We start from the raw sequence: 26,152 nt of genomic DNA on the forward strand, positions 1-26,152 counted from the left end.
CTGAAGGGCATTGAGTACAAAAGAACAGAGAAGGCAGAGATTGTGACGGGAGAGCAGCGCAACAGCCAAGGAAGGTGACGCAGAGCCAGCAAGGGCTCACGCAAGGCCACGCAGAGGCAGCCAAGTGCCGTGCAGAGCACCAGAGGGGCCAACGTAGTGACGCAGGGCCTCCTGGGGTTGATGGGGCCAACGTGAGACAAAGAGGGGTTGACGCAGTCCAGATTGGGCAGACGCTGGGGTTGCAGAGCAATTTTGTGCTAAGGAGCTGCGGGAAGGGTTTTCTGAGGTTTTGGCTAGGAGATTTCTCTCAAACTGTGAGGTATAGTTGCTAAGGAAATTCTCTGTTGGGTAGGCCAGTTATGACACCCAGATTGTACTCTGATATTGCTTAATAAGAAAACCCTCAGATAGTTGCACCAGTTTTTCTGCATTGGGTTTTCTGGGGACATTGGTCCAAAAATAATGGTGTCATATGGCGTGTTTGTTTCTGTTTCTTTTAGTTGCTGATCTGTAATATGTTGAGCATGCACTAGTGTTATTTTCAGTATTGACATTGTAAATAACTTGTTAAGTAAAATAACAAGTAGGTAGGAATAAATCAGATAAAGTGCATGGAGGGTTTCTAAAATAAGTAAAGTTAGAAACTTCAACACTTTTGTTATTTTTGTTTGTTTGTTTGTTAACAAACAACTTTCGTACTTGTTATTTTTTTTTTTATAGATTTTTGTTGTTGTTGTTGTTGTTGTAAGTCAACTTGTGACTTTGTCGATTAACTGTCCTAAAAAAAAAATTAAAAGCAGTGATGAAAAAATGTACGAGGAGTTGTGGCCGTACAAACCAGTGTGCCAATGTGATTGTGACCAGTGTTTTACGAAACGGCCGAACCGAAACGGAAACGGCTGTTTCAATCCGTTTCATTGCAAATTTTTTTGACCCGGCCCATGACCCGGTTCGGCTGGCCGAGTCAGCTATGACTCGGTCAACCCGGCCGGGTCCCGTATTGACTCGGCCGAGTCATAGAAAGACGGCTGGGCAGCGTTTTGTAATAAAAAAAAATCAATTTTTTGCTGATTTTTTGGTAAAGTTAGTTGATGATCTCAGTTTAAGTAGTCCAAGAGCTACTATATAATTACTCAATTTACAGGTGTTTGAAATTTTGAATTACTGTAGTATGTGTTATCCTAAGTTATAGTATGCCATATGAGGTTATTTTGAGAGATACAATAGCTACAGGATGTATCAAGGATATATTATCAAAATTCTATAGGAGACCGAAATCTACACTGCTGAGATTATTTATAGTTTGGCTGAATCGAATGGATTACAACATGCAAGAATTATGGTTACAAGTTAAGATATAATTAGGTGATGGTTGGAGTCTGGACAAAGAATGATAACTAGAATAAGAGTATTGAAATTTTTAACTTTTAGGTTGGATGAGTGAGACAATAACAAATAGTATGCGGCCCTAAACAGACTGTGGGTATCTTCTGTTGACAATGTGCTGAGCCACTTTCATGTCTAAGGTTGGACTTTCAATGTCACAGAGATGCTCGCACATGAAATTGTGATCAATATACTCCAAAATTCAAATAATGCTCAGAGAAGGAGGCTTCAATTTTTAAGAAGCTCGAACCAAACTAAAAGACTTAGGTCTTCAATAGTATTAACTTATTAAGCCTTTCAAACTCAAAGGAACTTGGACAGGCCTACAGTGTACACACTTAATTTAACTGGTATTGTAGCATAATACTGTCTCGGCCTCAATTATTTTTCTATGATACCTTCCACCACAGAGGCATGTGAGCTCCTTACACAATTAAGACTCAGAAGTAAGCAAGGGATTAAAGTGTTATTGTCACAGTCATGTTTTTGAGATTCAAAATTGGAGTTTAGGCTTGCAATTCCTATGCCAACTGTGTTAGGAGAGTATTAATGTAGAGTGAATCCCATCAATGGATATGCTGTCATAGCATGATAGCTGCAGATATCACATAGATAGGAATGGATTATGGGACATCACATAGATAGGAATCATAGGATATCACATAGATAGGAATGGTTTTCTTTAAAATTATGTTTAAAATCTTTAAAATTATGTTTTTTTATAAAAAAAATAAATATTTAATGTATTTTTTACAACGACCGAGTCATTGAAATCGAGCCGGCCGAGTCATTACCGTTTCGGAGTCGGAGTCGGAGTCGATCCTCGGCCGAGTCGGAGTCCGAGTCCGAGTTGTAAAACACTGATTGTGACGATATGGAATGCTGATTTTACCAAAAATAATTTAAAGTGCTGGCAGAGGAGTTGCTGAACGGTGGTAGTGGGGAAGAGAGCGACTTCGATGATTGTTATCGAGTGTGGCGGTTAAGAGGCCGGGGTTTGTTTGTTCTCTCCTGTTGACATTTTTTTTGTGTGTTGTGGGCAGGGGTACTACTGTTGCAGCGGTTTCAAGTGGTGGTTGTGCCAGCGATCTGCGAATACCGGATGCTGCAGGTCAGGGTGGTGGTCACAGTGGTAATGGAAAATGGTAGTGGTGGCTGGGACGAGCTTCAGTGGTGGCGGTGCAACGTGATCGGTACACCGAAACAGAAATAGTGCTGGGTTCTTGTCAAGTGGTTGGCATTTGTGCAGGTGGGGCCCTAGCTGCATATGACAATTGTCACTGGGGTATGACGGTAACAATTGACGTGAGGTTGGGGACGATGGCGGTGGGGAGCTGTGTGGCCCGTAAGTCAATTTGATTTATTTAATTTTTTTTTTTCTCTCTACCTTATAAGTATTATTAATTTTTTCTTTAATGATTTTTATTTCATTCTTTCTTTTTTTAATTCTTCTAAAAAGAATTTCAATAAATATATTTTATTTGACTTTTTTAAATGTATTCTTTTTAATGATATACTCTCTTTTCTATTTATTTTTCCTTCTTTAAAAAATGGCCAAGGGCCTCTGACGAACTCAGCAATGGAGAAACTCCAAAAGTGTAGCAAAATGCTTCAACGACAACAATGTTGACGAATCTTTCATGGCCAATGGCCTGGATCAAGCTAGGTCTGTGCAGCGGTGGAGCGGCCAAAGGATCGAACTGCTCTGGTACCAAATGAAGCAGACAAAGTTCGTTCTTCAGATTAATTACTCCAGAAGACTTGGAATATAAAGATATCCACGAGGATACAAATATTATATATTAAATGTATGAATAAGAATGATGATACAATGAGAGTGAGAGGTCTGCTTATATACTATGCAGACGCCTCTTCATGGAGAGTCATGTCTCGTTTAGACATGATTCTTCAACTTAATTACTAATTTAACTAATCATTATTAATTATTATCATTTACATTATTTCCTATATATTTATTCATAACAGGTAGCTGTATAACATACAAAACAGTCTTGTGAATACAAATACAGTCATGTGAGATATATCCTTGGCATACAAAACACAGTCCTGTACTGAACGCAGTCATATGACATCTCAGTCACAAGTCTCAGTGTAGCTGTGTAATATACTCAACGCAATCACACTGAACGAAGTTATAATAAATCTCTGTCGCAATTACAATTATGATTTTCATGATTCTGAAGAAGATAAGGAGAATCTCGGCAATAGAGCAGCAACAGTGAACTAGTTGACATTATAAAGATCTCATTGAAGGAACAGCAGTACAGCAGCAGTGATGATCTCTACAGTGACAAAACAGAAGATTGGTGTCTTGGTCTTGGAGTGGCTCAAGAAGTCAAGGGTCGTGGTCTTGGTGTTCGTCAATAAGAATCTCTATAAGAAGAATTTTGTGTGGGTTTTCCTCTCCAAGAGGGAGAGGTTTTGGCCCTGGCAGAATGCCATATCTTGTGCTCTTGTCTCTTTGCTTTGATAGCTATTTGTTGAAGTAAGAAATACACACACTAATGATAATAAGCAAAAGATTGTGCTAATGATCTAAAGACTAAATGCCTCACAAATAGTTATCATGATAAGAAGAATCTCATTAATTCAATCTGCCCTAGATTCTTCAACACTTTCGTGAGCACATTGAGGCAGTCAACTTTGGAGAGAAACATGATTATTGTAAAAGAAACATTGTACATGAAGTACGAAAGCACATTTTTAATATTTGAAGTTTGAACCTTGCACATAGTTGGAGATTTTATCCACTTGTCAGAATTTTAATTTTTTTTTAAACCAATATTTGTAACTCCACTGGATGATTTCTATTAATGTGCAATTGAATTTATACAAACTAAGTGACTCTTCATTTCACTATCCATAAAAATGCTAAAAACTGGATCCATGATTGGCATAAAGCCCCTGTGGCCATGGTGGCACAGTAAAATATCCATCTGTGGTACCGTGTCCAATTTAACAGAACTTCACCAGGGTATTAGGTGCAGCCAAATGGGTGTCCGGATATGGATAAACATCCCGTAAACTGGTGGCCTAGGGTGTTATTATGGTCTGCTCCTTCCCAGAATTATTTCCCTTGACCGGGATAATGCCTTTGCTAAGGGTGGCGAGACCTCCCAATGCCACCATCCAGACTTATGCAGATATTATGTGGGAAGAGGCTGTCAAGAGGGAAAAGGACAAAACCCAATAGCAACCAGTTAGTAAGGTATCGTGGGGCTGTGAAGTGCAGTGGGTAGAAAAAATACAACATTGAACAGGGAGAATGATCAAACCCTAATGGCTATGGTGAGTAGAGAAACCTTGAATGGAGAGACCGTTGGTGGCAGGAACTCACAAGCTCAATGTAATGCTGGTCTGCATGGGGAACTCACAAGCTCAATAAAATACTGGTCTGTGTGGGGAACTCACAAGTTCAATGTAATGCTGGTCTGGATGGAGAATGGAAGGTAACTGCGTGGCACAATGGCAGAGTAATGCCGAGATATAGAGAGGAGAGAAGATGTTTCTGATGGGCAGGGAGGCCAGGAGTTAGGATGGCTCTGATACCATGTTAGACTAGTATGTGTAACTCTACTGGATGGTTTTTATTAGTGTGAAATCGAATATATACAACTAAGTGACTCTTTGTTTCATCATCCAAGAGTCTGTTCATCTTCAAATTCTCCTATGTATTTACAAGGTCAAAAAGCCTGAAGGATTATGTCCAACAGTTTTGTTAGGATTGAAAAAAATCTGTTTCAATAATGTTCATATTGCATCATAACCTCCTTCCATATCTTGAGTTTAGGATTGATATCTCTGGTTCAGGTATGGATCAAGAAGGTTGTATAAGAATATAATCTGGTGTCATTTTTGCTTGTATTATAAAATATTTTATGTCATGGATAGTTCTTTTTCTGAATTGTGTATACAGTATATACTATAGCCAAACAGACTTTTTGGATTGTTGCAGCTCAGGTATTTCCCCATATCTAGAGATAATTTGCCCACAAGCAGTTATTGGCCCACATGCACATGTAGGTGTTTGCTCACATGTGAACTACACTTAAATATGGTTTGACTGTCAGCTATGCTTTAGTCTGATAAGGTCCAAGGAAGTTGGAACCAATGTTAAGTTGAGTGAGGACTGAGGCAGTTGGGATCAACAATAATTTTGACCCTCCTTCTTGTCCATAGAAAACAAATATTAGTTAACAGATATTGATAAGAGTGGAAATATTAGGCTCACAGGGAGCTGCTCATTTGGCCACTTTAAATGAGAAAAACCACTCTACAAACAAGTATAGGATGCTAAAAACTGTAGTGGTTATAATTGGACATGACATTGGCAAGACATAACCTAAAGCAGGGGCACAGGCAAGTGTGGGACTTAATCCATGTACGTCACTCAGGTTGTTGAGGGTGCCACATGATTACTATAGACACCCCTTTTTCCCATATCATCCTCATCCCCTTCTTTTGCATTGTTGGGCTTTCATTGTGCGTGGAGGAATTATTCGTATTGGAGTACATTGACTTGCTGTATGATTGCAATGGCCACTTTCCATGGGGTATTTGGGATATTTTACCATCATTACTTTTTAACGCATCAGAGGCCTGTTAAAGATTACATTTAAATAGTGGACCAAGAGTAGTGGCTTCTAAGGAAGACAGCTAAAGACCATATGCAAAGTGTGTATGTGGATGACTCGAAGGTGGGCTGGATGGATGGTTCTATAATCGTATTGGTTTGTGTGGAGACCTTTGCCTTTTCAAACTTCTGAATTTTTCTGTTTCTATCCTTTGTAGTAATTAAGAAGATCTGAAGTTTGGATGAAAACAGGACAAAGTGGTATGTACTATGAATCAAGCTTCTTGAATAATAGAAAACCAATGCATAAGCTGTTAATGGTTTAATAAGTTGATTTGTATATACTTTTACTACCAGAGCATAAATTTATTTTCCTTACTTTTTTTCTGACGTTATTTCTCTTAACAAGGTCACCAGATGGTCGGTATCTATCTTTTACTATTCGGTTTGATCAGGTAAGAAATGATATGTTTTGGAAATTGAAGCCTTTCAAATATCTCTTACTTTTTTAGTGTTCCATTTATGCATGATATGCTCTTATCAAAAGATTCTGCAAGTGCTTTCAGGGGGATAATACAAGCAGTAAGTTGAGTCTTTGGGTCGCGGATGTAGAAACAGGGCAGGCAAGGCCATTATTCACCACATCTGAAATCTATGTAAATGCAATTTTTGACAAGTGAGTTTATATGGCAGATGGATCAATATCTTAAAATTTCTCTCTTTTGTGGTTTCATAGGTGGTCCAATAATTTTATTTTATAATGATTAGCGGTCCACTGTTTCTAATGTTGCAGCTTTGTGTGGATTGATGAGTCGACACTAGTTGTGTGTACCATACCTTTATCTCGTGGAGAACCTCCAAAAAAGCCACTGATTCCATCGGGTCCAAAGATTCAATCCAATGAGGACAAAAATGTAGTGCAAGTGAGAACCTATCAAGATCTTTTGAAAGACGAATATGATGCAGACCTCTTTGATTACTATGCGACAACACAATTACTTTGGGTCAAATTAGATGGAACAACAAAAGCTATAGGACCACCAGCCATCTATACATCCATAAATCCTTCTCCTGATAATAAATATCTCCTTGTCACCTCAATTCACAGGCCTTACTCATTTATTGTCCCTTGTGGAAGGTTTCCCAAGAAAGTTGAAGTATGGACCTCTGATGGAAAATTTGTCCGGGAGATATGTGATCTTCCTCTCGCAGAGAACATTCCAATAGCTTTTAACAGTGTTCGAAAAGGCATGAGGTCTATCAATTGGCGATCTGATAAGCCTTCATCGCTCTACTGGTATGCTTGACTTCATTTTTAAAAGCTGGTTTTATATTTTTTATGTTTTGTATCTGATTTCCTTGAAGAGGGTCGTTGTGTTCACTGTTTTACATTTTTTATTCTGAAGTTTCATTTAGGAGAATTTCATATTGGGAGGGCTTTGTAGTCATGTTTCATGTCGTGCAAATTATTTGTGTGAAGTTCCTTCTACAGCCCATGATTTTCTATTCACAGGGCAGAGACACAAGATGGCGGTGATGCAAAGGTGGATGTTTCTCCTCGTGATATTATCTACACACAATCTGCTGAACCAAAGCTTGGTGAGGAACCTGAGGTTCTTCAGAAGCTAGATCTCCGTTTTGGGTGACTACATTAACCTTATTTTGCTTGTAGATTGGTATGACCTTGTTTGTATTGTAGTAAGCGGTATTGCATTCTAGTAGCGAAATGTTTCCAAGTGCCATCTGTGAATAGAAATATAAAGTGGGCTGAGTTATATAAATTCAAATGTCATACTTTTTTTTTCAGATGAAAAAAACAATTATATATTCATTCATGGAAGTAATTTCACTACATATCATCAGATACAGTGACTTCATAGAGACCTTTCTATCAGCAAAACAAAAAATACTGATACCAAAAACTGAGCTGATCAGGTGTTCACACATAAAAAATCTTCAAAAAGTCACTGATTGATAAAGAGACCTGTTTCATCTTCATAGCTTCAAATATGTGGAAAATTTAAAGTTCAGCAGGGAATCAACCCAAGTGTATCATCCAGGAATTGGGTATACCCCAACTTCATGCCTGATCTCCTGCATTTTAATGATCACATGTAATCCATCAAGCTCCGCTCTCAATCCAAGTTTTGATAATCTGTCCGCCTCAGTATAAAGGTTTCTGCTTATGTGCTGTATGGAGGGATGATTGAGGGAGCTCCAAATTTGCTTGATCTGATTTAGCCAACCTTGAAGAGAGGATTTATGGATATTAGCCTGTGCGCCAACATAATCAACAACAGTCTTGGAGTCACCCAAAACATGGATGTTTTGTATGTCCAGAAATTTAGTAAACCATAAAAGTCCCCACAGTGCCATCACTTCTGCCTTTGTGTTGGTTCCAAAGCCCGCTCCCCAGTGTACATGGTATGATAACTCAGGATGTATATAGATGATGAATCTGCAACCACATTTGTGGTCCTGAGAAGCCCCATCGAAATAGCCAGACGGATATACAATCTCTAGAATTTCCAATGGGCGAGTGGGTTTTTATTTTGGAGCAATCTGTAATATAGATTCTGACTTTTGTAGAATTTTCCTCAGCACATCCGACCCTAGTTCCCTGTGACTGTTGAAAATAATATTGTTCCTCCATTTCCATATTTCCCAAATGAAAATAGCAGGGATGAGTCTTCGAGGGCCAATTTGGTTGCTCCACCATATCAACCAGATCTCCATATCACTAATGTTCGGCCCCAGGTGGCCAATATTGTGTTCCAAGTGTTTCCATAGGATGGAGACCTCTGTGCATGTTCTGAATAGATGAATATTGTCTTCAGCAGCATTTCCACATAATACACAGTAACCAGGGCCAGACCAGTTCCTCTTTTGAAGGTTTTCCCAGGTCAAGTTCTTGTTCTTCCAAACAAGCGAAAGAAAGATGGAGTTTTTTATGGGAAGGTGTTGGCTCCAAAATTTAGAGAACCATCCGTCCCCTGGGTGGTTTGTTTGCAGGTAGCAAAGTTGGTAGTAGGCATCAGCAACCACAATATTATTTTCCGTCAATTTACCATTCCAGGTAATTGAGTCGTATGCCGCTTCTTTGTAGAGGCCCGACAGTCTCATATGTGTGCAGATGTGCTTCCATTGATCCGCAGCAGAGCCCATAAGATTTAAATCAGATGCATTTTTCCAAACTGGGCAGTGATTTTCCCAGGTGGAAATGATTTGGTCCCAGAAGAAGGTCCCATTTCGATGGAATTTTTTGATGATGTGGTCCGGGAAGGAATCGGAGTCCAGAAGTCCTCGAATGTGGTCACGGCCGATAATAATAGGATGCCCAGTGCCAAGTTTCCAAGCCAGCATATTAAGAAATGTATTTTCAATCTTTGTGAAACTACGCCAAATAGCAGAGCCAGCAGATGTGCCGATATGGCCATTACGCAACCAGACTTTAAAGTCCATATTCTTGAGGTATTTATTTTTGATGACTTGGCTCCAGATATTGTTCCCAAATATCCCACGCCAAATGGATTTTAGGAGGAGTGCTTGCCCAAAACGCCAGAGGTCGAGGATGCCCCATCCATCCATTTTCTTTGGTAGAGTAATGTGGTGCAACTTTGATAAATGATACTTTTTCCTTTGTTTCATGCCAGACCAAATAAAATTTTCTGTGATTCCGTCTAATTTCTTTATGATGGCAGCAGGAAGTTGGAACAAATGCGCCCAATAGACGCTGAGTTGTGTTATCACAGCTTGGACCAGTGTAAAACGTCCTCCCATTGAAAGGCACTTGTTTTCCCATCCGGATATTTTCAAGAAGTATCTGTCGACTAGCCATTGCCATTCCATAATTCTGTACTTACAGGGTTTTAAATGAAAACCAAGATATTTTAGGCCAGAGGAAATGCATTTAGAGGAAATACCAAATAAGTTAGCAATATATGCAGTGGTCTCAGAAATATCCAATGCATACATTATAACCGATTTGTTTTGATTCATTTTAAGATCCGAAGCATTTCCAAATCTATAAAAAATTTGAAATAAATGCAGCCATGCAAGCTTGTTTATAAGCCCCATGATAAGCACGTCATCCACAAAAAAACTGTGAGATATCTGGATGTTTCTGCCAATCTTCAGAGGGGAGAAGAGGCCCGTGGCCACAACATCAGATATGTGCAGACTTAGCCCATCCAATGCTACAATGAATAAAAGGGGCGATAAAGAACATCCTTGCCGAAGGCCCCTACCCGCTCTGAAGAAAGAAGTCGGGTATCCATTGATAGTGACTACGAATTGAACGCTGGTGACACAGGCCATGATCCAGTTTATGGCAGGAGATTGTATGCCGATCTTGTGGAGTACCAATCTTAGGTACCCCCAGTCCAGACAGTCAAAAGCTTTTTTTAGATCAACCTTCATAATAGCTGCATCAAGGTGCTTCGACTGGATGGAATGTAAGCATTCCTGTGCTGTAGCAACAACATCATGTATTTGTCGGTGTTTGAGAAAGCCATATTGATGTGGAGAGACAAATTTCGACAGGATGGCCTTCAGTCGATTAGCAATGGATTTGGATATGATTTTGTAGACTAGATTACAGAGAGATATGGGCCGAAAATCAGAGAAGGTGTGTGGGGTTTTCTTTTTAGGAATGAGGGCGATATAAGTGGAATTTAGATGAGGGTGGACAATACCCAGATTTCGGGATTCTTCAACAAGGTTTACTAGGTCAGACTGAAACAGATCATAGAAATGAGAAAAGATTTCCATAGTCCAACCATCAGGTCCAGGACTTTTGTCACCCTGGAAAGAGAGAATGACCCCATGAATTTCTTCAATTGTAACTGGCTTATAAAGATCTCTATTTGCTTCCTTGTCGAACATCATTGGATAGCGTGATACCCCCCATAATAAATCTTCTGGGCCTTCCGATGGAATGTGGGCGAAGGCCGATTTGAAGAATGACAGAGCAACTTGGCTTATTTCATCTTGCGTTTGATATTTAGCATCATCCGAGTAGAAAATCTCCCATATGGAGTTTTTTTGGTGACAACAGCTTGCAAATCTATGAATTTTTTTTGTGTTTCGATCCCTTTCCTTCAGCCATGTGACTCGGCTTTTTAGCTTCCATGTTGTCTCTTTAATAAGCAGAATTTGCGATCTTCTTTTTTCAAGGATCTGTATTCTGGATCTGGTGTCCGGTTGGAGTATATGAGTAGATAGAGAAGGGCTTATAGAATCCAACTCACGTTCAATATCCTTAAGTTCTTTCCTGAGCAGATATTTTTTTCCGGCTCCCACTTATGCTGCAGTTATCAGGTTGTTGTGCCAAAGGAGGATCTTTTAGCATTATTTGATCTAGTTTACCATTAGTTTAAACGGGCACAAAGAGAAATTCATTGTATTTAGTTAAATCCTTAATTATTTAGTGATTGACTTTTGCAGATTGAGGTTTTAGTATGACAGTTTTTTTTATTAGTTGGAACTTGGAAATTATCTTTATGAAGTTAAATATAGAAGCTACTGGTTTGCAACACTATTATAACCTTCCAGAAAAAGCTTTGAGCACATGATACTTGCATTGAGAGTTGTTTTGTGTGTGTGTGTGTGTGTATATATATATACATACAGTTATATACAGCAAGTGTTGTATAACTATGGGCATTCAACATGCAATTTGGATTCCGTTTTCTTCATTTCCTTAATAAAATCTACATGTTGTCACTCAAATATTGCCTTTAATTGTTTTATATCTCTTTCTATTGATTATTTTTGTGCATTGCTTAGAGATTCGACTAAGGTAAAAGTTTTGTATCATTTTGTGCAAACCACCTTTTGATTTGTCGAACATAACCATGGTGGATATGAGATATGAAAGATAATCCTTGAATGTATTATTATTCACAATGATACATATTTATAATACATTGGAGTGACCCTTGGTTTCATATTCCAAGCGGTTTCTTGGACTCCCTTTGAATATTCAGCTTCCACACCAACCCTTAGAGGATTAGGTGTCCAACATTCCCCCCCTTAATCCGAGGGGTATGTATGAGTCCAAGAAGAGAGATGTAATACAAAATGTGCAAAAATATGCATGAGAGCACTAGGCTGAATGTGCTTTTTGAAATGTTGGTATAAGGGGGTGGTTTAAGGATGACCACCAACACTGGAACGCTTAGTGCAGTGCCCGGAACTCTTCTAAAACTGGAAAGAAGATGAAGTCTTATGCTAGAGGAAATGTCCCTAATGATTTGGAGAGGGTGACCTTCAACCTGGAAAAGGAGGTCTACAACCTGTGGTGGTTTAAGGAAGGCCACCAACCAAAGGAACGCTTAGTGCAATTCTTGGAACTCTTCCAAAACTAGCAAGAAGTTGAAGTCTTCTGCTAGAGGAAGTGTCCCTAATTCTTTGAATCGAGAGAAGCTCAACCTGAAAAGGGAGGTCTTAACCCTGCATAGATGGTTTAAGGTTGACCGCCAACCAAAGGCATGCTCAGGGGCGTCTTTGTCTCTGGCTACAACTCTGAATTAGACAACAGGTTCAGGTTGTGGCTTAGGCTTGCTTGATGTGCCTTTGAAGCTTGTATATGACCATCACTTCCCCCCCTGTCAGATACAATGTGAGAAGATGAATATATCTCAATTGCAAGATTTTTCAACATTCGAGAAGAAATCCTGTTGTATGAATGAAATATCTTCTTGGCTGTTGAAGCCCATTGCTAAGAAGCGATCCATCCAAGATGAATCTTTGTTCTTGCAAGAGGATTGTTTTTGAAGCATCTGTGTGAAGAATGAGTACGCTGACCACAATGCTTGCACGGATGAAGATCAAAACAATGATCTTTCATATGGCCAACTCGGTCACAATGTTGGCATTTAACAACTTGTTGTGATTGCTGTGGAAGAGGACCAAGATCTGGAACAACTGAAGGTGAACTGTCATGAAGAAACCCAATACTTTGAAATTGAGTGGGTTTGGAATAATCTGGAATATGAAAGGATGCCTCCTTATCATATCCAAGCCCTGTTCTATGCTTGTTGTTGACAAGCTCTTCCCAAGGTTTGATGATTGGCTTGGGAAGTGCAGACCGAATTTCCATACCTGTATTCGAATCTGCTTCTGAAATGAGCACTAGATTTGAATCAGCCTCATCATTATTAATTTGATGACTTGCTGGCTGTTTGTCCCAATGTTCTGAACAAAAACAGGTTTAGAATGTTGTCTTTTCTGTAACTCATCTTGCTATAACTGTGATTCCAATTGCAGAAACTCTATCTTTTCATGTGCATTTTGCAGACAAGTTTGAATGTCGGTTAGAGTGACTTTGCTTACTTTTACTGTATCATGAACAATAGAATGTATTAAAGTTTTCAAGAACTCAAATACTTCACCAATTCGAGTCATTGTCTCACCAAGAAATAAAGACCTAGAAATGCACCACTATCAATTCTAGAAGCTTCTTTTACTATGGCTTCAATTGATAAAATAAATACCCAGAGCAGGAAGTGGAACCGACCCCAAAATAGTCAAGATATTGCAACAAAAGTCTAATATATCTCTGTAAATAATAGAGACCCATTATACAACTTGTTTGCCATTTTCTTTAAAATAGCTCAAAAACCAACTTGCATATACAATCACACGTGGACCAACACACACACACGCACATATATATATCACCAATAAATGCTTCAAATTCAAATATGGACCAATACAAGCCATAAATATGAACCAATGCATACCATTATATATGGATCAACGTATGCCATCATATATCATACATGAATTAACAACCTTTTTTTTTTTATATAAGCAATGACAACAACGACCTTTTCCACAGTCCACCACATATGTAATTCAATGCATAAATAGTCCCCGACACATACCATCCCAATGCACATTTAAGCACACACTGTTCCAATGTACATACCAGGGGTTATGCACTGACTTCAAGGCTCCATTCAACCTTGCAATTTTTTCTCATCTAGCCGTTTATTGAATGCCTTCGGAGTCTTTGAAAACTGTGCATATTTCATCAAGAAATTCCTCACCAATCGATACGGCAAGTGCCAGCCAGAGACAATGTTTTCGAGATCGATGCAAGGGATGAGGACACATGAAGAGGAGTGAATGTTGGATCACTATTTGACTCAGCAGGCCAACGCTCGATGCTTTTCATTTCTCAGAATGTGCAAAGATTTATAAGTGGTCGTTGTCACCACTGACCTCTTACGTTGACGATACAAAAAAGAGAACTATTGCAGCAATATTGACTACAACAAATCACCACAACGGAACGCATTAACTTGCATCAACCCTTTGGTTGCCATTTCCCATGGAGTCGTCTAGGTGCCTAAAGCTCCAGTTAGCCGGCTCACAATGCGCTGCAAGGTCACAAACAATTTAGGGTATTCCCTGCTCAACAATTCGTCGCCAAACTAGAGCGACCGACTGCCCATGGAGACTGTGCCCCTTTTCCTCGACTGCGACTATGAGCACTGACTTATTGTCATGGACCCTCCCAATGAGGGTAAGGCCACCAAGTAGGAAATGATTGACTGCTATATCCAAACCCTCACTAAGGTGCTGGGAAGCGAGGAAGCAGTGAAAAAATCTTTTTACAGTGTCTTGCGAACAATACTTTGGTTTTGGATGCCAGATTGACGAGGAAACCTCCAATAAACTCAGGGGGCTTCTTGGAGTGGTGTTTGTTCTACCACATTCATACGTAGATGCAAAATATAATGATTATGGAGGGGAACTATTGATTGATGGAAAGATAGTTGAGAGATCTCCAGAAAGACAACGACGTGTCACTCCTGTTCCTCAGTGGAACAATGATAGACCCAGATACAATGATAGAACAAGATATGTCAGACAAAGGGAAAATCATAATCAAGGTCGTTGATCAATGTTCTCTCCTAAAACTAGAGTGAATAGACAATTGATGGTATACCATGGACTTAAACAATTGTAATATCCTAATTGTTATGGAATGCTACTTCAGAGTGATCATTGTTAGAACATCCCATATTGGTTGTTTGCTGAGCACCTTCATAATATAGGGGGTTTTAATCAAAGGTTCACGCTCAAAACCTGCTCGTTAAAACACAAGAAATGCCAAATTTGATGTCCATGCTCTGAAGGATGAAGTGGCATCTTTCGCTTCTTTGCTATGCCTCACAGGGATTTATGATCCTTAGAATGTCGACTTTAATGACATCGATTTTCATAAAACGGGCCCCATTAAATCATCAAAACTAGCTAAAAATCGCGCCTCAAAACAATCTGCTAAGCCCTCGTAACTAAAAAACGATAAAGAATGATCCGAAACCTGGTAAGATTAAAGTTTCAAGAGTACACGAAGTCATGGCGAGAAAGGTAAAGGTCCTTTGAAAGGTCATGATCATTTACATGCTGCTAAGAATGACATAGTCAGCCAAAATAACAACATCATCAAATCCATGGAACTTAAAACGGTAAAAAATGACTCCAACAGAGACATGCCATGGTAACATATAATAAGGAAATGCAGGAAGATTGTGATTTTGATGAGTAGGCAGAATGGCACAAAATTGGCACAAAAATTAATTATCAGACCAAAGAATAACAGGTAGGGTAACGTCCATGATGGCAGGTGTGAAGAATCTTGCAGGGCACGGTGAGGTTAAGTAAGACAAATAATCATGTCGATGATGTCTTGAATTTGTATAAAAACAAGACAAATCTCTGAAATAAGAGCAGGAGAGATGGCAGATGCAGTGCTGACAGGCTTTAGCAATAAGGCAGAGCTGACACGCTAAAAATGCCCAGGTCTGGCTTGCTTTGATACCGTGTCAAACATAACCATGGCGGATAGGAGATATGAAATATAATCCTTGAATGTATTATTATTCACAATGATACATATTTATAATACATTGGAGTGTCCCTTGGTTTCATATTCCAAGTGGTCCCTTGGACTCCCTTTCACTGTTCAGCTCCCACACCAACTCTTAAAGGATTAGGTGTCCAACATGATTTCTGAATGTCTCTTGACAATTAGAATATCCTTTTGAACAGAAATGACATTTTGAAAAGAAACCCATATTTCCCTTTTTCTTCACTTATTTTAACTTTGTATGGAATCTTATTTAATTTTTTTTTTATTAAACACCGTTCTCGACTTATTTGATAATAATGGCCCTTTTAAAAAATATGACTTATTTGATAATAATGCCCCTTTTAAAAAATATGAACGAAAAGCTTGCAATTTTTTTTTTATTTTTTATTTTTTATTATCCGGTAATAAACCTTCAAAACTTTATTACAAATCTTTAATGATTTTTTCCTTCTTTAAAAGAACTTCAATTTACTTTTTCCTTTTTAGGATGACTTTAGGATTTTAAAGGTAATCCTATAACTTTTATTAATCCTTCAAATCCTTCAATTTTGTTTCCCTTTTTGTTTTAAATATTAAGTCTTCACACAATTAAATACTAATATATTATTTTATCAAGGAATATACTATTTTATGAATCCTTTTATATGAATAGTTATTATTTTTTTTTTCCTTTGGTCAATTATTACTGTCTCCTCTTTATAATAAGACCTTCACCAAAATTAATTACTTTTCTTTTTTAAAATATCTATATTATTCTCTTGTTGTGTGCTTTTCTTATACGCTTTTAACAATAATCTTCAAAACAATGCAACATTACCCATTAATTAACTGGGTTGTTAGCAGGAATTTTTGAATATGGATCACGACTTAGTAGTGTGTTATGGAAGGTCATGAAATTTTAATGAATGGCTACACCATACGGATGCAATTTTCACATGGTGTCCCCGGACGCACTCTCGAATATACAGAGACATGTAAATGGAAGTTGGGTAAAAGAACGACAGTGGCGATGGTTTGATGGTAGCACAAGAATGATTGATGGAACGATAGTGAATGCAACAGTAGAAATTGGAATTCAACTCAAAACTGGTGGATGTGTAGGGGGAAGACAACAAAGTGAACGAAGGGAAAATTAGCACAAGCGCAGAACTAGGGGCGGAATAAGAATTCCTATGCAACGCTTGTACGAACAACTAGTGAATAGTGTACAACGACAGAGGTTGAAGTGTTTGCAGCGGACTGAGAATGTTGGACGAAAATGTGGCGTTTCACAGGGTTTGCAATGATGGATGATTGTGTGAGCGGGCGTTGCCGGTGGTAGGGGGTGGTGGTTTGTGAGAGCCGGCGACAGTCTGTCGATAGGGATGCGTTTTTTTTTGTGAGCGGGCGTTGCTGGTGGTAGGGGGTTGTGGTTTGTGAGAGCCGGCGACAGTTTGTCGACTGGGCTGTGTTTTTTGTGTGATCGAGCGTTGCCGGTGGTATGGGGTGGTGGTTTGTGAGAGCCGATGACAGTTTGTCGACTGGGCTGTGTTTTTTGTTTTTCATTTTTTCTCTTCCTTACTAGCTTTCGAATGACCGCTTCAATGGGTTATGAATGTTGGCACTGGGTGAGCCAAGGTAATATAATTTTTTTTTAAATAAAATATTTAAATATTTTTTTTATAATTCCTTTTATATATATACTCCCCTTTTTATTTAATATATTTTGACAATATATATATATATATATATATATATATATATATTCATTATTTATATTTATATTATTTTTATATATCTTATTCATAGCCTAATTGCTATCTTACCCGCACAATCACTAAAAGTCGGCGCACTATCTGTACAGGCCTCCATGAGCCCGGGTCCCAAATTTTTATGCATTGAAGTTTGAACCGCTGTTGTATACGAGGCCGAGCCACCAGGGCTTGAAGCAACACCCTTCCTTGCTGTCTTGGTTTGGAGAGCTAGGGATGGCGAAGACATAGAGCCTCCTTGCACTCATGGAGAAGCGTCTTCCACCGAGTTCTTACCTCCCATTACCATGCACAACCAACAAAGTCCTGGGGGATCCCAATTACCAATTATACCACTAAAACAATCGAGAACCATCGACTCTCGCTCGCCACCAAAAGCATCTTTGACACACTTCATTGATGTAAATGCAGTGTGGGTAGGGGAGTAAATGCCCCCCTTGCACCTCATTCATTTCCGATATCATCCCCATTGGGGAGAGGTTCACTCTCAAGTATGTTTGATGGCCTCCCCATTGGGGAGAGGTTCACTCTCAAGTATGTTTGAGGTTCCATGGCCTCCCCCTTAGGGTTCATAGGGGGAGGCCATGGATAAGCGAATTCTGGATTAGACTTATGATTTCCCTAGTTTGCTAACCAATCGGCCACATGGTTCCCTGACCTTCTAGTGTGGGAGGTTATTGCATAAGGAAATGAAAGAAGTAGGTCCCAAAGTCGTAAAAGCTGAACTTTCAAGGCACCAACTTTTGATCACTGTAGAGATAGGGGACCTGTTAATGAGTTTTTGAATGGCATTAATCACCAATTGCGAGTCTCCGATGACTTGAATATTGGGCATCCCCAGCCTCCCAACCAGTAAAAGACCCTTTTCCAACGCAATGAATTACACCACATTATTTGTTGTGAACCCACAGTACCCAGCGAACAAACCCATAGAGCTACCTTGACTGTCTCAAAGAATACCACCAAACCCAGGTGGCCTAGGATGACCTTTAGAAGACCCATCAAAGTTCAATTTTCTGAAGTCTGAAGCAAAATCCAAACCCTTCCAGAGGCCAGCTCTGTGGATATTTTTCACATTATTCTAAGGTCGAATTTTGGCCCTCCTCCTGAGGTTTATTCCGCATCTGAGGCATCAAGACCGAGTCTTTGAGGGACTGTTCTGACTCCTGAGGTTGGATTTGAGGCATATATGCTCTGGTTAGGCCGAGTTCCTGTGGGAGATTGTTAGCCTGTTTGAGGAATCATTTTGAGTCTGCCTGAAGCCTGAGCTAGGGTTATTTTGTTTGCTGTGTGAAGGCTGCAACTAAGAGACCTAATTAGGGTCTGCTGAATCTGCATATCTGTGAGCAAATCAAGCTTTCATCAATTCATATCAGTGCCGAAGTCAGCACTCCGTCTAAGCTGTTTTAGCCACAGAGGAAGAGGATCTTTGAAAGTTATTAAGGCTGAATTTAGGCCTGCTAAGAACAGAGTGAAAGGAGTAACAAGTCTGCTAAAAGGGGGTATTCTTTGGCAGCAGTAAAGCTTGAGTTATCATGCTTGTATCAGCCACATTTAAGGAGGCAGAGAAGACAGTTTAGATGTTGACTTAATGGAATTCAGAGGTCTGCTTAACACCTAATCAGGGCTCATTTTGGATCTGCTCAAAGGCATGAGTTAATTCTGTTTAAACCTCAAAAGAGGCTTGTTTTTAGATGCATATGAAGGCTGATTGCTGTAGGAGGAATCAAAGTTTCAAGGCAAATTACTGAGGATCTGTTCTGAACGGTTAAAGCAGAACTTGGATACTCTATTATTCTGTGAAGGGCTGGTCTAGTACAGAATTCCTCTATAACAAACAGAGGCGGAATAAGTCCTATTTAAGGCATGCTCATTTAGCTGAGTATGAAGATCATTCTGGACAAACTTCAGGAACAGTATAAAGGCTGATCTAGACTGAGCTGCTGAGCTTAGGGTTCTGATCTGGTTGGTGGGTTAATGGTGATAGACACATGAACAGTTTGGTTTGTGAGACAAAGATTGTGAACAAGAGATTAGACCCAGTAATGAAAAGTGTAAATTGTTATTGGTCATAGTATGAAGATCATGCTTTGTTTTTCTTTTGTTGTGTGTTGGATATCAAGTCTGGTGTGCTTCTGAAAATATTAAAGTAGCTGCCTGATACTTATGGTGAGCATATTACTGCAACAAAGAAATTGAACCTCTGTAATACTTGGATCAAGTGTTGCTTTCATTAAGCATGATGTGACTAGGGCAGTAAAGACAAGGGTGCTGGGTGAAATAACTTGAGAACTAGCATTTTGTTGAAGTATCAGTGGTTCTGGCTGCTACATATTTTGGCGAGTTTGATTAAGTCCATTTGCTATGTCAGAGATAATGTAAACCTAATTGTTATTGGTTCTCCTCACAAAACAAAGTCTGCTAATGAACTTAGATCCTGTGTATTAAAGTTGTAGTTAAAGGGCAAAGCTACTGGGATTTTGCACAGTGGAATGATGACAGAAGTTGTGGTTTTTTAATTAGGGTTAGAGTTGCTTGTTGAAATACATATGCTGATATGTAAGACAGTGTTGCTGCCTCTTGATGATTGAGGATGTTGTTGTTGAAACTTGATTATCTATATGTTGCCCAAAAATTACGTTTTGAGTTGCAGGACTTGGATCAACAAGCTAGTGAAGGATATGTTGAGTGTTTCAGAGTTTATGCATGTCAATGACAGAAGTATGGTTGTGCTGAGAGTGATGAAGTGCTAGGATTTGCATTACAGGTTGCTGTCCAGGATTTGCCAGTTAGAGTGTTGCAAAGGATACAAGTTTGTGTCTGACTGCTGATCTGAGCTTATGGTAGATGTGATATTGTTCCTAGGTGCTGACTTAAATCAATGCTACCTATTAGGTTTTATCATGTTGGTATTCAGAGAATGCATCGTTGAGAACATATTGCTGCTACCAAGGTATGGCAGTGAAAAGGTTGATGGATTGCTAGTTGTTGAGCTAGGGCAGTATTGTAATACAGAGATCAGATTGGTTATTGACTGTTGGATAGAAGCAAAGGCAGTGAGGGCAAAGTGGTATATTGGCAGCAGTGATAGTGCAGTGATGACAGTGATCAAGCACAGTGGTAAATAATCTACAACAAAAAATCTATCTTATCTTAAGGGCAGCAGGGTGGTGCAAGGTGGAGATTGGAGTTTCCTTCAAGTTGGAGCTTGAGAACACTTCAGGTCGGTAGGATGGTGCTAAGGCAGGTTGGAACTTGTGCAGGGTGTTGGAGCATCCTTTTAGTTGAAGTTGGTAAATCGGGGGGTTGGAGCATCTTTCCAGCTGGTAAATTAGGGCATTGGAATGTCCTTCTAGTTGGCACTGGTAAATCAAGATGTTGGAGCATCCTTTTAGTTGGAGCTTGATAAATCAGGGGGTTGGAGCCTCCTTCCAGTTGTTGCTAGAAAATCTTGGAAGTTGGAGCTTCTTGTTGATGTAATCTTAAAGACCTATATTAAAAGTGTTCAGTGGTTTTTCTCTCGGAAGGGTTTTCGCCTAAAAATCTCTTGTGTACTGTCTTGGATATTGTGCATTGCTAAATAGTGTTGCTAATTTATGTTTTGATCTAATGCTAATGATATTAATGCTTTGTAAAGTTAAAATTAACTAATTGAAGTGAAACACTGATTCACCTCCCTCTTAGTATTTCCAACATCAAAAACCGTTAGCTTCAAAGGTAAGGCAACTAGATATTGATTTTATGTGAATCACTGATAAGGTTGGCATGCCATCACAAAACTATGGACATTACAAATTATTGTGTTATGCAACCAGCTCACAAATAGATAGATCAACGACTTAAAAATTAGCCTCTTCGAGGGGGAAACCTCCTTTACATTACAAAAATGAACAATTCTTGGACGATACAAATGACAAGACCTCCTTTGTATGTATAGGAGTCTAAGGGGTCACAATATAATCAGAGCCTACATAACAATAATAATGTAAGGGCACAACATAACAAAAGTGGGCTTCTATGGGGTACAACAATAACAATATGGGGGCTACTTTGGCACAGCAATAACAATAAGGGGGATACACATTATACGAACTTAACATGCCTTTCTCCTTAAAAAAAGTGTTGTCCTCAACGCCTAAGTAGTTCTTGACGCTTCTATATAAAATTCTCATCTTGCCATGTGGAATCTTTAGCGGGTAAGTTCTTCTACTTAATGAGATACTCTGAAATTGATTGATTCTATAGCTGCCGGGTTCTTGTTTTCGTGATCGCTTCAGGCTCAAATATGATTTTTCCTTCTTCGTCAAGTTCTGGCAACACTGTTTGAACTTTGAACTGACAACCTGTCAGCGATAACCTTCTTTAAGCATGAAACATGGAAAACTGGGTGTACTCGAGAAGATGCAGGCAACTCCAATTTGTATGCCATAGTACCAATCTTTTACAACACCTTGTAAGGACCGTATTACTTGGGTGATAATTTATTATCCTTCTTAGCTTGCTTGAGAGACATTTGTTTGTATGGTTGTAGCTGTAAAAATACCCAGTCACCTACATCAAAACTTCTTTCACTGCAATGCTGATCTGCCTGTTGTTTCATTCGATTCTGCGCCATAGTGAGGTTATCCTTTAAGAGTTGGAGAACTTGTTGTTGATGCTCGATGTGATCTTCCACTGCTTGAACCTTAGAATTTTCTCTTAAAGATGATGTGATGAATGGTGGATGATATCCATAAAGTGCCATAAATGGGGTCATTTTTGCTGCAGTATGGAAGGAAGTGTTATACCACTATTCAGCTAGAGGTAACCACTTGACTCATTGTGTTTGTTTATCAGATACAAAGCAACAAAGATATCCTTCCAAACATTTATTCACTATCTCAGTTTGCCCATCAGATTAATGATGATAAGATGAACAATGAGCTAATTTACCAAGACAAGAAAATAATTCTGTCCGAAAATTTCCAGTGAAAGTGGGATCTTTGTTACTTACTATAATTTTTAGATTTCCATGAAGCTTTGGAATTGTTTCCATAAATGCCGTAGCAACCACACTGGCTTTAAAAGGACGAGATAATGCACAAAAGTGTGCATACTTGGTAAGTTTATCAAATACCACTGTGATGACACTCTTTCCCTTAGACTTGGGTAAACCTATGATAAAATCCATTGAGACTTCCTCCCTACGCTGACTTGGAATGGATACAGGTTGTAATAGACCCGGGGTCTTAATTGTCTCAACTTTATTTTGTTGGCAAAACAAACATTCTACCACAAACTTCTGAATATTATATTTAAGTCCATCCCAAAAAAATTCCTTCTTGACCCTATGGTAAGTTTTTAAAAATCTTGAGTGCCCTCCTAAGGGAGAGGTGTGCAATTCCAAAAGAATATTTTGTTTGAGTTGGGAATTCTTACAAAGATATAAGCGATCTTTGTACCATAATGAATCATTTTTCCAGCTAAATGTATCAGATGTATTGGGATCTTGCTGCAACTTTTGAATGAGTGACCACACCTCTTCATCATTCTTCCATTCATCCCTTGCTTTGGTTATCCACTCAGGTTGGATAATAGAAATGACATAAAACAATGCTTCCACATCCTCATCCTTTCTTAAGAGTGCATCTGCAACAACATTTTGCTTCCCTTTTTTGTAGATGATTTCAAAGTCATAACCCAACATCTTTGTCACCCATTTTTGCTGCTCTTCTGAAGATAATCTTTGTTCCAAAAAGTATTTAAGACTATCATGATCTATTTTTACCTTGAAGTGTCTTCCCATTAGGTAAGGTCGCCATTGCTTTAGTGCATGTAGTATTGCCAACATTTCCTTCTCATAAATAGGTTTGTGTAAATACTTTCCTTTGATTGGACGAATTTCAAAAGCAATGGGTCTTCCTTCTTACATTAAAACTGCACCAATTCCATTTCCTGAAGCATCACATTTCACAATAATTTTTTTTGTGAAGTCTGGTGTAGCTAAGTCTGGTGCTTAGCACATTGTCTCTTTAAGATGTTCAAAGGTCTTCGTTGCTTCTAGAGTCCAAGAAAATGCATCTTTCTTCAGTAATGATGTTAGAGGTGTTGCTATTCGCCCATACTTGTTAACAAACTTGTGATAATACCCTATCAACCCGAGAAATCCTCGAAGATGCTTTATGGTTGTGGGGATTTTCCATTCCCTAATGACTTTAATTTTGTTAAGGTCTACCTTAACACTCTCGTGAGATACAATATGACACATGTTAGAAAATCAGAAAGGCAAAAAGATTTTCTTATTCTTGATAATTACATGTGATCTTCTTGATTTGTTTTTACGATTCTTTACATCTTCTTTCTTTTAGTTCATCAAGCAATTAATAAATCAATAACACATAAAACAATGGACTCCAGATGTAGGCAATATGCCAGGGAAAAACCCTTTCGAGGGGAAAACCCAGTCAAAATTCTCTTCCTTTCAATAGTATTCTTTGAGACACTTCACCCTATACAAAGACCAAAATTTCCTTCCACACCAAGTCAGCCTTCCAGATCTTCGATCTCTCTTCCAACAACTTTGACTATGTAGCAGCTTCCGGCATCAACAAAACTTGGAAGACTTCAATCTCCCAATCTAGGGCATGAAACAAAGAGAGAGAGGCACCGAAATTTCGTTTTTCTTCTTCTCCTTGGACGCCACCCAACTCGCACTTCCTTTGGCTTCCTGACTTTGTACTTCGAACTTCCCAACTTCCTTAGAGATATCGAACTTGCTTGAGATGAAGTTCCCCAAATGAATTCGATTTGTTTCTATTTATAGGCTTCAAGGGAGGTCGATTTGATGTCCTTAGTCCGACTTGATCTCTTCTAGGCCGACTTGATGTGGAGGATGCATAAATTATATGACTCAATACATAACCTTTTTACATGATTCAAAAGCCCAAGAAGGGTCTCTTTAAACGTACACTGACTCTATTGGCTCAAAATAAATCCTAGAAGTCCTCAATGGGGACTTTGACCTAAAACATGGTGACCCAAGCATGAAACCCATGCTTTAATAAGTCACAATATTAATATAAAATTTCTCTTCTTTATTCTTTTGACAAGTACATTACAAGATGACTCAAATACATTAAATGAAGATCGAATCTAGTTACATTTTCCAAGACTCCCTCTTAAGTAGGGAGGTATTCATCATATACAAGTACAAGGAAGATCTCAACTATATGAACCATGAAGAACATTTAGGCACCGCAATGCCATGGACTAGATTCCTGGCCAGGGCAATCTATCCATTGGTCTCTCAACAATTTAGGCACTGCAATGCCACGAACTAGATTCCTGACCAAGGCAATCTATCCAAGTGGAAATAAGATGGACTCAAGCTTTCAGCCTCTCTAGGTACCATCAGGCTTACTTTCTAACCATCAACCCAGAAATCCAGGTGCGTGTCAGAGCTCAATGACCAACGCCACCTTCCAACTTCGAGACCTAGACATCAACACAATGTGTCGGCTAGATGTCCTCCCGGGCAACGCTTCACTCACAAGGCCGCAACACTCCTAGATCAAGGATGACCAATCTCTCCCAATCAAACTGATTAGTAACTAGCATGCTATCAACACCTTTGAGAGATTCACTTATACAAACAAAACCCCAATTAATAATATACTTTCATATGTACATTATCAAATACAAACCTCTGGGGTCTTCTAGACAACTTGATTCTCAACTTTTAATAGTAGGACTATCAACCAAATCTTTGAAAAAAGATTCCTCAATCATACACTTTCCTTTCCTACTTCTCATGCAACAACATATCCTTCAAAATTCATTCTTCAATCAAAACCAAGTTATGCCCTCCCTCTCAAACAAGGAGCATCTCTTTATCCAGACTCCCTCTTAATCTTAGGGAGATCTCTTGTATTCATGCTTCCTCAGGGAGATCAGTTTCTTGTTTTCGTCATCGAAGAATTTTTTTCGTGGCTTCTAACCATTTCATTAGAGTTATTATCATTCCCATCATACTTATCACATCAACAAACATCTTCACCATATTAAAGATTGTGTACCTGCACAACTTAGATAGCAAGTACAACCAAATCTATAGAAGCATGAAGTTAGCCATATCAGAATTATAGAAGCATTTCAACCTTACGTACATCAGATACCCAAAATTATTTATAAACAAGAGACACATACTCTTCAACATCTTGCTAGGGACTTTGTCATAAACCCTAGACTATTTCATAACAACTTTCATTCCATCTAGGGTTTCAATGTTTCTTTCAAAGGTGTAACATAACTTACTACAACATATAGCAAACCTTAGAAACAATTCAAACAAATATAGATCTATAAGGCATCTAACAACTTTCAGATTCATATGTTAGACTTTCCACTAGGGATTCATACAAATCCTAGTTTTCATACAAAAGAATCAATCAAAACCAATCACAGTTCAGTCATTATCTTGATCATCTTCCACTAGGGTTAGTTGCAAACCCTAGATTTTCAATTCCAACCAAAACTTAGATTTCAACAATCTTACAC

The 26,152-nt window shown here is 38.8% G+C and overlaps 1 protein-coding gene and 1 pseudogene across 3 annotated transcripts in view; both read left to right on the forward strand.

The window, feature by feature from the left end:
* The window catches only part of LOC149247338 (Prolyl oligopeptidase family protein), a 245,457-nt gene that overhangs the window by 110,466 nt on the left and 108,839 nt on the right, over positions 1 to 26,152 (forward strand). For all 3 annotated transcript variants that reach the window (XM_089458178.1, XM_089458176.1, XM_089458177.1), the window contains 4 exons: positions 6,390 to 6,435; positions 6,547 to 6,656; positions 6,774 to 7,277; positions 7,494 to 7,622. In XM_089458178.1, coding sequence (XP_089314304.1) covers positions 6,390 to 6,435; positions 6,547 to 6,656; positions 6,774 to 7,277; positions 7,494 to 7,622 — 789 coding nt within the window. The remainder of the gene's footprint in view (positions 1 to 6,389; positions 6,436 to 6,546; positions 6,657 to 6,773; positions 7,278 to 7,493; positions 7,623 to 26,152) is intronic.
* On the forward strand, positions 14,363 to 14,941 carry LOC149247339 (multiple organellar RNA editing factor 2, chloroplastic-like; annotated as a pseudogene).

The sequence above is a fragment of the Pinus tabuliformis genome, chromosome 7 (genome assembly GCF_031772625.1).
Source record: "Pinus tabuliformis cultivar Carrire ecotype Pingquan chromosome 7, CPIR1, whole genome shotgun sequence".
In the NCBI taxonomy this organism is placed as follows: Eukaryota; Viridiplantae; Streptophyta; class Pinopsida; order Pinales; family Pinaceae; genus Pinus; species Pinus tabuliformis.